The 13276-nt window shown below is 34.9% G+C and overlaps 1 protein-coding gene across 12 annotated transcripts in view; it reads right to left on the reverse strand.

Annotated features, from left to right (window-relative positions):
* Positions 1–3825: 3825 nt before the first annotated feature.
* The window catches only part of LOC117982543 (gastrin/cholecystokinin type B receptor-like), a 28528-nt gene continuing 19077 nt past the window's right edge, over positions 3826–13276 (reverse strand). For 4 of the 12 annotated variants that reach the window (XM_069498522.1, XM_069498525.1, XM_069498521.1 and 1 more), the window contains 7 exons: positions 9909–10025; positions 8735–8983; positions 8030–8134; positions 7488–7718; positions 7110–7269; positions 6475–6600; positions 3826–5989 (listed from right to left, as the gene is read on the reverse strand). In XM_069498522.1, coding sequence (XP_069354623.1) covers positions 5835–5989; positions 6475–6600; positions 7110–7269; positions 7488–7718; positions 8030–8134; positions 8735–8983; positions 9909–10025 — 1143 coding nt within the window. In that variant the 3' untranslated portion in view covers positions 3826–5834. Of the gene's footprint in view, positions 6044–6300; positions 6606–7109; positions 7270–7487; positions 7719–8029; positions 8135–8734; positions 8984–9908; positions 10026–13276 lie in introns of those variants that run through there. The other 8 variants (XM_069498524.1, XM_069498527.1, XM_069498528.1 and 5 more) reach the window with 8 other exon arrangements.

The raw sequence follows: 13276 nt of genomic DNA on the forward strand, positions 1-13276 counted from the left end.
GCTATCTTTTAGTGCTAGTCACAAGTCCCACTTTTGAGTTTTTAAGGAGAAAAAAAATGAAAACGAAAATCTGAAAAAAAATTAATTACTCGGTATCCAGAGGTGATTTTCCAAAATTAAAAAGTGGAAAACATGCGCCCAAAGATGTTTCATCAGCCTAAAATCATCGGAAATAAATATCTTGGATAGTTAAGTTTCAGGAATATTTTTAATTTTTTTTCATGAAAAGGTCACTCAAACTTTAACATTTTTTATAAAAAAAAGTATTTGAAATTGACACGTGGGTGTTCTACTCGTGCATTTAAAATGCATCCCTTAATCGATTAATACTGAAAACAGAAGAGGGAAAATTTTTTGGTCAAATGAAACACCTAGACTCCCTGAAGCTTTACCATCTTCAATATCAATTTCACTTGCTATAAAATATGATTTCTTTTATCCCATAATACGTATATCTTTTGACTTACATGTTCACAAACTACGTACCTACTTACCTATATAGGGACAAATCTAACGGAATGCTGTCCTGGCAACTTTCCGCGAAAATATAGCGCATACCAGTATACATTCTGTTATACCTATTGTATATTTCACTGCCATATTGCGGCGCAAAACTTAAGTATTTTTATTTAAATTAGACAAACCAATGTAAATTTTAGTCTAAATTTTTAATGTTTTATTTACTTATTATATATTTTTAATATTTACTTACTTAGATATTTTAAATTTTAAGATAGTACCTATAGTTTTATAATAAATATTTTTGTGTCAACGTACAAAGAGCAGTAGGTACGTCATACAATAGTCCATCAGTAATGAAATTCATTTAAATGTGAAATTATGTACGCCTGAAATCGGAATTTTAATATTTTATGTGGATGAAGATTCGTAAATTTTCAATTTATAATATCACTAGCTGCCCCGGCGAACTTCATACCGCCTAACAGTCGATTCAAATTTTTTAAATTTTTCTCTCCGTAAGAACCATCCTCGTACTTCAAGGAATATTATAAATAAGAATTAGCGAAATCGGTTCAGCTGTACTCGAGATTTGCGATCAGCAACACATTTAGCGATTCATTTTTATATATAGAGATTAATCAGGGATATTTGAGGAGTTATATCTATCTATATACTAGCTGACCCGGCGAACTTTGTACCGCCTAACAGTCGATCTTTAATTTTTTTTAATACTTTAATTTTTTCTCTCCGTAAGAACCATCCTCGTAAGTCGTAATTCAAGGAATATTATAAAAAAGAATTAGCGAAATCGGTTCAGTTGTTCTCGAGATTTGCGACCAGCAACACATTCAGCGATTCATTTTTACCTATATACAGAGAAGATATGAAAGGCCAGCAGTTATGTGGCACACATGTCAGAAACAAAATATCAGAACGAAACCTAGCTAACTGCTGGCCAAGCCTATCTAGGCTTGCATCCATTTGCCGCTGGGTGGTTGAAGTGATGAACAGCCGCTTTAAAAGAGGTTTTCGTTTACTTATAGGATTGTTCATGGTAAACGGGAATAAAGTAACATGAATGATTATTTCAGGATCGCGGCAACCCATTGAGCTATGTCAGCTAAGTTCTATAAGGATATCCTCATTTCTGACTCAATCACGTAGAGAAACTCCGTCCATCACCCGCTAAGTGCGCTTACTTATGAGACTCGTAGTATTATTATTTTACAACATCCGTGCTAGCCCCCAAACTTTTGCACATAAATAGGTGTATGAATTCGAGATTATAATTAAAGTTCTAATCCGTATAATAAATACCTATTATTTAGTATAAGTTCTCTGCGATGTCATGTTCAATTTTAATCGCGGTACAAATGAGCTTAGAGAGCAATTTCGCAAGTGGAACGACGATGGGCGATAAAACGTTAAACCTTGTTTGGGGCGTTATGTGTGAAACAAATTAAAACTAACTCTTTGTGAGACTGAAAGAACATTTACTACGACTCTAGAGGATTAGGGGCTATTTACACCGAATTATAAGGTTCAGACTATTTTAAAGTCTGGACCACCAAGCACCATCAGCTATGCAACCCAAGCAATAAAGACATGGCAGAAATATGTTGCATAATTATAACGGACTGTTGGACATACAAAACGCGTGACGGTATGACCCAATACATTAAACGCTCGTACACGTGCGTTTACTGTATTGGCTCTGCCGTTTGTAAATTATAAGGAACGCGACTACAACAGCGCGGCTCATATATTTTCTTGTATTACAAACTTTTAGGACTCTAGGAGCGATGTTGATCACGTTAGTTTAACCTTAAGGACTAAGGAGTAGAAGAACGAAAGAGAGAAAAGCCTCAATAGCTCAAAAGAACATAAATTGTCATCTTTTAATACATCAACAGTAATTTCCGCTTCTGCGCTTTATATTAAACTTCCGTAATGGTTGAACTACTAAATAAGGATAACAACCGTTTGCGACGGCTCATTACGCTCCAAGACATCAAGGCTGATGACGTCGGCACAATAATTTGATCAATAGAAATGTACTTGCTACAATAAAGTAAACTGAAATGATCAGAGCGGTCACAGAAAACAAATGGCTGTCTAAAAAAGCGTGATTTTCCAGAAGAATTAGGTAGCGACTTTGTCGACTTCTTCGGGCACTAAAGGAAATTAGTAATATTATTGTATCACAGCATTATGTCATATGGTATATTATTATGGGGTAATGCTGCTGATATTAATTCTATTTTTGTGCTGCAGAAAAGGGCTGTTCGAGCCATATACAGTATGGGGCCACGAGAGTCGCTGAGAACTAAATTTAGGGAAGTTAAAATTATGACAGTGCATAATCAATATATTTTTGAAAATTTACTGTACGTACATAAAAACATAAATAAATTTAAAAAAAAAAGTGACTGTCATAATATAAATACTAGAAATAAAAATAAACTTGTAATTCCCGCCTCTAGGCTCAGTAAAGTTAGCAATTCATTTGCTCGTAATTCCATACGTTTCTATAATAAGCTTCCAGAAGACATATTGGAGATGTCTCTCAACAAGTTCAAAGTTTTCATAAAACGTAAACTAATTGAAAAATCCTATTACAATGTAAAGGATTATTTAAATGATAAGCAAGCTTGGGAATGAGTTGCTTAACGACTTTGTGATAGTTCTAATAAGTTTCAATAATTTTGTAAAGTGGTGATAATAAAAAGAATACCCGGCTGAGTTTGTTGTGGGCTCTTCTCAGACCTGGGCGCGTTTGGAACCCTCGTAGCTTTAGTTTTAAGTTTGCGTTATAATTATCACCACTATATTATCTTACAAATCTAACACTATACCAGACAATCAATAAGAGTAATTTATTACCTATTTTGAATAAATCATTTGACTTTGACTTTCACTTTGTAAGTACTAAGCTAAGCTGATTCATAGCTCCATGGTTGGAACTAAGTAGGCTTTGCAACTCTAATAGTACCCTACTAGGCATAGATTTTTATTAAAAAAAAGAAGTTTGAAAAGCGTCTAGCAAGTTTACCGTAGCGACGGATAACTTTTCTTGGAAGGTGGCTAGCATCGATTGAGTAGAAAAGGTCGAAGGCTAGTGAGGCGAGAAAGTTAGTGCTACCTTAAATAGAGCCTATGTCCAATACCTATGCATATTGGCTGAGGATGATGATGAACATTTTATAGATAGTGGTTAAGTAAGTAGAAAAAGCGATTTGCAGTATCTAACTAAAGGAGTAAAGTAGAGGTTTGAAATTTATGTAGTCCACGTGGACGAAGTTGCGGGCATAAGGTATTATATACCTAGATGCGAAAAAAACAAAATTGTTTATGTTACTTTACTTTGTTTATTTGTATATTTTAACATTGTTAGTTTATCTTTTTTCGTTATAAGAACACATATAAGTTTTACATTTATCTCTTAGTCATTTTAGTTAACTATACTTATTTTACAGTTTGGTTATTTTATTTACAACCCTTTTAACAAGTCGATGTACATTTAATATTATATCTATCCAGAGTTACAAAATTCATAAAATTGTTATTTTAAATGAAGGGGCATCATAAAACTAATATTATTTGATAATTAATATATTAATTACCTACCTAAGATTACTTGATATTTTAATACGAAAAGTGCTTATTTTTTGGTTCAGTTCTTAGAATAACAACGTTCAGTTATTGTTTCAGCAGGTTTTCCACTTATTGTTGGCACTTTGGATACTAATTTGGACAATAATTTGGTATAATATATAAACGAATTTTAATCAAATATAAATATTTTTACTTTGCTAAATTAACTTGGGAAGATATCTACCTACTGCTTAGGTACTCTTATCTCAGTTAATATTTATGTCAAAAAACCTTGGTAAGTAGGTTTATTATTTACGTAAAGTTTTTTGTCAATTCTTAAAATAGAAAAGTAGAATTTTAATACTATGTTCCCAGTACAAATCATTCAAATATATTTTAGAGAATCACGAAAGGGATTCTTCTTAGTTTAAGGTTATCATTATACATATTATACTTAATAAGGTTAAAATCTATTTACAATCGAATCCTACTTGATAGATCAAATATTTTTAAAGATTTTTAGAAATAGTTGTACTTACATAATTCACCTATACATATTTATACGGGACGTTAAAATTTACCCTTTTCTTGTTTATTTCTTGTTTTTAGTTTGTCAAATAATACAAAAAATGATAAAATCAGTCTTTGCAGAATGTATTTAAAACTCTACTTTCAAATGATCGATTCAGAAATACTATTTTCGCCTAACGCTTCCACTTAAATTGTCTAAGTAAAATAATAATTAGGTAGGTATATAAAAGAAAATATTTGAAATTTTATGTTTTAACAATAAATACAAAACCTATAAAAAGTTAATTAAGTAGTAAAAGTAAAATGTCTATAAAATAATATCTAGCCTTGTTGAGCTGCCGTTCGTTACATAAATTGCATTACATCAGCCTGTATAGACGTAACCTATTTATTATTAAATGTTCGTTCTCGTATTAGTCCAGTGTTTCAATATGAGACTTTGGTTTATATTGGAACTCTGGGTATCAAAATAATTATTAGCTTACCTAAGCAAAATAAATAAAATTATAAACTAAGGTATATTTAATGGAAAGTGCAAAATGTAAAGTAGGTACCTACTATTTAATTTTACAATTTTTTTTTAGTAGCATTATTAATGTTATCTTTTTTTAATGTAAGAATAGAGCGATACAATTAGTTTTGAAAAATTACTAACTATAACAATTATTATTAAAATCCTATTTACAGACTATTACAGACACATATTTGGTTTAAAAAATACCTGCCTACCCACAAATACAAGCTTAATATCAACGTTAGAAAATCAAAATAAAATGGAAGCTACGTCTTACAAATACCTACTTGCTTTTAATATTATCTACCTATTTATATTTCATGGGCTTACCCTTTGTTTGGTGTTATCTGGTTATATTTATTTAAATGATCGCAAAAATATTTCTTATTGTTATTTATATTATATATTGAATATTTATGTCCTGTCAATGTAAAATTTATTGCTACAATTTATTTCTTTAGAATTGAGCTTTCCGTTTTTTGTAACATTTACAATACCTATCTATAAATAGGGACATTTGCTTATTTACGATCATTAAGTAAATACTTAGATCTCAATAATGTAGGTTTAATCTTTGATTAATTTATATGAGTAGGTACTTTGTCACTTCTAATATTCGAAACATACCTACATCTACTTAACAACATTCATAAGACAGATTGTATACACTAAATTGTGCACGAGAAGATGAGTATCCGTATCATATGTATGAGATGTTCGCTCCAAGAGTTATTTACACGGAACGGAAGGTGGCAGGCAGGCGAACATTTGCGGCCGCGCCGGCAGGCGTTCGGCGCTGAGGCCGCTTCAGATGGCGGGCAGGAGCGGGCTCGGCGATCGCGGCCGCCGCACGCTGCCGCTCCACGACTCCATCATATCCTCGTCTCCCTGCACACGCGCACTCGACATACTCTCTGCATCACACTCCTCAACCTCCCAACTCTGAGATCGAGATTTTGAGATCATTTTACCACGCGTAGGGCGGCTATGGGACGCTACCATTTGAATCACAGCCAACGATTTCACAAAACGCCATTGACATAGAGATAATAATTAAACTGAAAACATGCAATTCAGCGCTGATTAGCATCAGCAGGCAAGTATAGTAAAAGTCTGTACGTTGTAGGTAAAAACAAAACAACGCCACAGACATTATCAGCAGATGAATAATAGCTCGGTAGTTTTAAAGTTCAGTGAGACACTGTAAACAACAAAGACACGTACAAATTGTTTGGAAAGTTCTAGAATAGCGGAAACTAAAGGAGTTTTGAATACGCATTACATGAAACTCGCTAGGGTAGGGGTACGTGCGGTGCGTGCGAGTGATAAACCACGTATTACGGTGTCAACACTTACATATAAGAAGTAATTACCATCATCGTGTGTGGCGCGGGCGGGCCGGCGTGCGGCGGCGCGGGCGGCGCCATGGGCGGCGGCGGCGCGGGCGGCGGCTCGGGTGATGCCGCGGCCGGCGAAAACGATGACGGTGCGAGAGGGGACTGAGCTATAATCAAGCATTATATTTTGCAGCCTTGCCATCATCATCATCAACAACCCATCACTGGCTCACTACTGAGCACGGGTCACCTCTTAGAATGAGAAGAGTATCGTACTACGCTGGGCAAGTGGCCAACTCTCATGTATGCAGGTTTTCTAAAGGAGTGGTATTTAGTTGCCTAAAACGTAGGTATATAACTTAAAGTTACATGCCCGGGATCGAACCACCGATCCCTCGAAAAGGGGGCCGATGCCATATCCATCTATAGGCTGTCACCGGTCTCTATACCACGAAACAAGCACCACTAGTTAACTTTTGGGATAATTGTGAAAACAATGTAATTTTGAAGTCAGTATGACCATTAGGTATTAAATAATATGGTAAAATCAGTCACTGTGACAGATCCAAATACCATACAAAGACAGATTTAAAAGACGTTCGTTTCTAAATAATTACCTACTCTAATGGAAAGGGGAATAATTATAACTCTAACACTTCACTGAGGCTTACCGGCTGCAGTAAGAGCCAGTACGAATTGACTCCAGTGCACGCAGCACCCGCAGCACAGTTGCAGTGTAGCACGTCGCAGCGCGCGGTGCAGGGCAAGGAACAGCAGCGGGTTCACTGCAGCATGCACGTACGATATGTGCAGCGTGATTTGAAAGTATAGCTGTTGAAAAAGTATATTATTATACTACGTGTTATTCAAGAAGCTGCCTGACGAAACGGGAGCAGTACAGTACAGATAAAAGTAATTATAAAGCCACATAAATGTTGAGATATTGCGACTGCCTTCAATAAAAGGATTAATTTCGACGAAGTTTTATTTTGTAAAATTACAAAACTACTTTTTCAGGTCTCAATAAAAATAATATAATGCAATCTTACTTCATACGCTACATGTGAAGTCAAAGTCGGGTGGTGCAGCAGCGTTATGATGAATAGTGGCCCCCAGAATAGAACGTATGCTGCGGTGATGACCAGGAACATGCGCACACGGCGAACTCCCTCGCGTTCGACTCTAGCTAGATATCCTCTCAGTCTGCGACCTCCTCCAAGAGGAAGATTGGCACTACCCATCGAACGGCACTGACCGTCTGCCAGTGCACCATCGACTGTCTGAAAGATATTCTCCATTAGTTTAATTAGCCTTTTTCTTAAATTTGTAAGTATACTGTTACGAAAAAAAGGTTTTATAGTTTAATTAAAACTGGGAAATTAAGTAAGAAGTTCAAATTACCTAAAATTGAGATAAAAATCAATAAGTACAAGTTACTTCAAGTTTTTAAAACTAGCGTACCTACCTACGGAGGTATTATTTAGTTTGAAATCCTTCTGAGAGTAATTAGACACTCGCACTAGTCTACGCTATTGTGCAATTGGAAGATTATGATGCAAGATGTCTACGCATGCAATGCATGCGTACATACCCTCGGTCCGACGCTGTTGGGCAGCGAGTCCATGCGCCTGTGGTCACCTGCCATGCTGACTAGCGTGGTCACTAGACCAGCTACTCGTACAGCCTCTACGTTAGCCTGCATGCGATAAGATTTAAATTTTATCAAATTTTATTGAATTTTGTAACGAAAACTTCACGACTTCGGGAAAACAATTTTCGGAACAGTACATGTCACGGCCATGTGTGATGCCATTCCAAATAAGTTCGTGCGCGAAAATTTAAATCTTATACGTAAAGTTAGGTAAAATATTGGCAATTTACCAACTTATTTATTGTACTTAGGTACATCGCTTGCATCGGAACCAACGTGCCACAGTAGACATTACTGTGACCGTGCTTCGCTGTGATTTAATATGAGTTACTGTACTGAGCGCTATCGCTAGTGGGATTCATATAGATAACATTAAGTTATAATCATAAAATGATAGATACCTTGTGCTACTCTTTATGTTGCTATTGCTAATTAATTGATCTGCTATAAAGCGATGAATGAATGATATGCGATATCCTATCTAACATGGACAAGTGGGACAAACTATAACACTTATTACGATGAATGTAATATGCAATATGGTAATGGATCTGGACTGTTGGGTAATTTGATTTAATTTTTCGCAACTCTTTGTTTGAGATATCACAAACACACGTCATGGTAACCTACTATAATTATACGAACCTTAGTGAGATCCCGATGAAGTTTCTTTAAATGGAATAGTGTCAATCCAACGCAGACAGCGTTAACACCTATCCACAGGGCATTAAGTACGTAATGTCTGAAGGGTCCTCGCACTAAGGGACAGGACGGTGATGGGCCATACGAGCCGTAAGAGCCGGCGCTCGCCGCCAACGCTCCCGATAAGAAAGTGGGTCCAAGGTTTATCGTAATTGACGCAAACCATATCATAAACGTGCCGAAAAGAACGCACTGAAACAAAGGAACCAACTAAACTAAAATGTTTATTTCAACCATTGACTTATACGATTTCAACGCTATTCTTGACTGCAATTTATACCGAATGGGTACATATTATTATATTAACAATTTTATTTTAATTGTTAGATAACACTGTGCCATACAATAAAAGTATCTATTAACATAAAGATGTGTAGGTACAGATACTTAGACCTATTTTAGACAGTAAAAAAGTATTTTCTTTCAAGGTATATAATTTTTGTGGCATTTCAATGTCCTGATGAGGTGTTATTTCCATGTCATTAGATAAAGATAGCATTTTCTTTAAAAATAAAAAAGGTAAAACATTGTGACTCAGTTTTCGGTCACGGTCATCTTTATTCTTTAGCGGGCCAATGTCGACCGCTACAATGGCAAGAGATAAAAGACTTTTTACCTTTTTGATAGCAAACTGCTAAAACCTGATATAAGTAGATATAATGTTCTAAGGAACTAATTATTTATTATGTTTGTTTGTTCGTTTGTCCTTCAATTGCGATGCAATTGAGTAAGGGATTGAAGTGATTTTTGCATGAATATAGTTAAGGACCTGAAGAGTGATATAAGCAAATATTTTATCCCGCGAAATCAAATAATTCCCACGGAATTTAACAAAACACGAATCCACCGGACCAAGTCCCGGGCATCATCTAGTTATAAAACAAATGATTATCGTGCTGTCACTTTATTCTATCGTGTTCCGAGTCCATCCCGATAGACATATATAACCTTAAAGAGTTGGCTGGAAACGGGTGGATTAGAAAAAGCCTATGTCCAGCTATTAAGGAACCTATAGGTTAAAGGACGAATTGTAGCCGTAACTCATGAATATTATTACACGTTGATAAACCACATAAAGAGTCTAAACTCTAAAATAATAAAAATAAGTGTTTATTACCTGGGGACTATCCATTAGCAAAGGGGCCGATAAATCAGCTTGCTCCTCCTCGTTTTCAGGGAATATAGGACTGTCGTTTAGTACCGTTGTCAGCATGTTGACCGTGGAAACTGTTACCTGAGGAAAAGCGTAGTTGTTGTAGTCTTGCTATGCGACTACAGAGGCTATGTGTGTTTGGTTTTTTGTAAGATTGTAACTTGTCGGTTCTTTTAATCCGTCTACGATTCCCCATAGTTGCAAACTACTCATTCGATTTTGTTAATCTGTTAATAAAATAAAATTATTGAAAAGTAGATAAGAAAATCTTCATCAGGTGGGTAACTGACTTGAGGTATCGATAAAATAACGATGTAGACAAGAACCTTACTGTGCAAGTTTCGAACAATAGAAGTTATAGGTAGCTGAGCTATCGTGCTAAGAGGCTTTTTCAAAACACAATGTACCTACCTATTATATACCTTGTTCATAGAATATTATGTGGTTTTAAAAATATGCTTGTGCCTACCTAGACACTCAAAGATTATGTGTAAGCTTTTACTAATTAATTATAATTGGTACATTTGGGAGCAAATCAATCGAGCCTGCTCCGTTTTTCCACGTTTCGTGGTTATTATGATTGGTACTAAGGATCATATTATTATTTATTCAAAACAGATACCATAATATGAAAGGCAATTTATTCAAACTTAGAAGAGAGAGCTTTTCTATGATTCTATGATTCTACTACTACAACATTGGAGCTTTTTCATTTTTTTTGGGGTTCCGTACCTCAAAAAGAGAAAAGGAACCCTTATAGGTTCATTTAGTTGTCTGTCAGTCTGTCGTGTCTGTCAAGGAAAGGGAATGAAAACTGGGGTAATTACCGTTGATCATGAAAGGCAGGTCTACCTACCAGCTAGGTAGATCTTGTAGCACAAGTAAAGGAAAAAATCCGAAAACCGTGAATTTGTGGTTACATCACAAAAAAATTAAAATGTGTCCATCACATTAACTTGCAGAATTGCAGATAAAAGTGAATATCTTGTACGATGGTACGGAACCCTTCGTGTGCGAGCCCAACTAGCACTAGACTGGTTATTCTTTTAAATAAAAACAACACGTTGCATTAGCTAGTGGTACCTATCTACTGATTTTTCTAGTTTTGAGGGCTTAGTATGCCTCTTATCCGGCGGGATGTTACTAAGATCGTCGTTCGGACAAAGTTGCTCATAATGCCAAATTGGCAACCTGCCACTGAGGCAATGTGGTTTGAAAATAACCGCAATCAAGATCTATTTTCTTGTCTTTTGTGTTTGTTTACCTACCAGTTAAATGACCAAATGTTTTGTGAAAAAAGCATAAACCCATAAGAAGCATTAAAAATAAAGTAAGTGAAATAATATGAATATTTAAAATAAATACATAAAGAAATAAACCTACGTGTATTTCGAATTTTCAAAGATCTTGGAGACTAAAGTTAACGATATTAACCTTAAGCGAATTGTCGGTGCTAAGATTTTCTTAAATATGTCCATTCCATCCATAGCGATAGCTTTCCAATTTCCAAAGTATAAAGCAGCAATCTTAGGTATTTAATTCTGTTTAACAAAATAAATAAGATTTGATTTCAATTCAAACTTTTTTTATGATGAAAATTTGAGTAGGTACGTACCTAACTAAAATTGTGAGTGTTCCATTCAGAATATTTTTTATACTTTAGTTCAGTTTATTTGCACGCAATTACTAACTTATCGTAATTAAGCAAGGTATGAAATGTTTTCAATCGGATTAATTAACACTTGAGTCTCAACTCTACACGGTTTTACTTTATCTACCACTATTTGCAAATATATGCCTACAGGTTTGGTCGATAACAGAGTAAATGTTTAAAAGTTATGTAACGGAGTAAATGTTAATTTTGAAAAATGGTAAATAAACCAAACCTTTACTTTTATACCTGGGGCCACGCACTGATAGAGAGAGAGAGAGTCAGCGCATGCCAGACCTTCCTTATTTTATAAAAGCTGAGTTTATTTAATAGAACAGTAGCCAAGTTACTGATTAATATTCCCCTTTCCCCTCCAATTAAGCGTAAAGCTTGTGCTAGGAGTAGGTACGACAATTAGTACAACGGGTGGGATTTGAACCGGCGACCTTTCGGTTTTCAGTAAGCTCCTTTAACCGTTGAGCCATCGAGGCTCTAAATGCAGGGGGTTGCCACCATACTAAGTGTTTGGCAATGCATGACGTGATTTCTAATACTATTCTAAAGAAAATAAAATAAAATTAGATTTTATAAGATGTAAGATTTTTTACACCTTTATTACCTGTTATCTCCCAAAGCCACTATGATCTAAACAAACGTTCCCCCCAGTGTTGGGGACAATGCGCAAAGAAACTTTTAGCTTTTATATAATAAAGAAAGTCTGGCACGCGCTGGCTCTTAGGCCAATACGGTCTATGTCAATTTTTGTGCGTACTTTTTAAAAGAATTGAAAAAATATATAGACATCTCTGCATCATCATGCATAAGTCATAGGTAGGTTAATAAAAACACAAAACAAATAATAATATTATTAACTTTGTAAATAACTATTAAATATTTAAAAAGAAATTATTTAGTAATTTATGTATATTTTGAAAATGTATCAAGTTATTACCGCTGTAATTTTTATTTCGTTTCAAAGTGAAATTGCAATCCACAGGTAAAATCTCTTTGTCTTGGCCGTTGGCAGCTTCATGAATTTTCAATTTTCTCAAAGGAATTGGATTTATTTTATGGCAAAATTGTACGAAAAATATTTTTAGTAAATACCTAATAGCTAAAGGTACTAAGAATATTTAGGTATTTATACCAGTTACCTATATTACATACGTATAACGTGCTTACATTTCATATTGCATTAAGAGTTTTTTTTTACAAAATTAATTTTAATTTAATATTTTGTGTTAAGTATTGAGTAAATAGTACGATTTGAGTTGCATCTCCTCTTATCTGAGTTTAGTGGTGAAATGTGAATACGACACAAATAACTGGTAAGGTAGGTATATTATGTTGAGCTGTTTAAAATATAAAATATAAATTAAAGTCATTCAGCTATGCAAACAAGCACTCTATTGCGATGTCATGTAGAAGCCAAGCCAATTAAATAATTTTATTTACAACTTTATTTCAACCAGCAAATATGAGTAGGTAGATTTTTATTTGAAAAAAATTATTTTGTATTGAACATATCCGAAGCCTCAATAGCTCAACGGTTAAACGAGCGGACTGAAATCGTTGCACTATAAAACACACGTTGCACTATTGTCGTCCCCTACTCCTAGCACAAGCTTTACGCTTAGTTGGAGGGGAAAAGGGAGTGTTAGTCATGCCTAGCTAATGTTCT

Source organism: Maniola hyperantus, chromosome 5, assembly GCF_902806685.2.
Source record: "Maniola hyperantus chromosome 5, iAphHyp1.2, whole genome shotgun sequence".
NCBI lineage: Eukaryota > Metazoa > Arthropoda > Insecta > Lepidoptera > Nymphalidae > Maniola > Maniola hyperantus.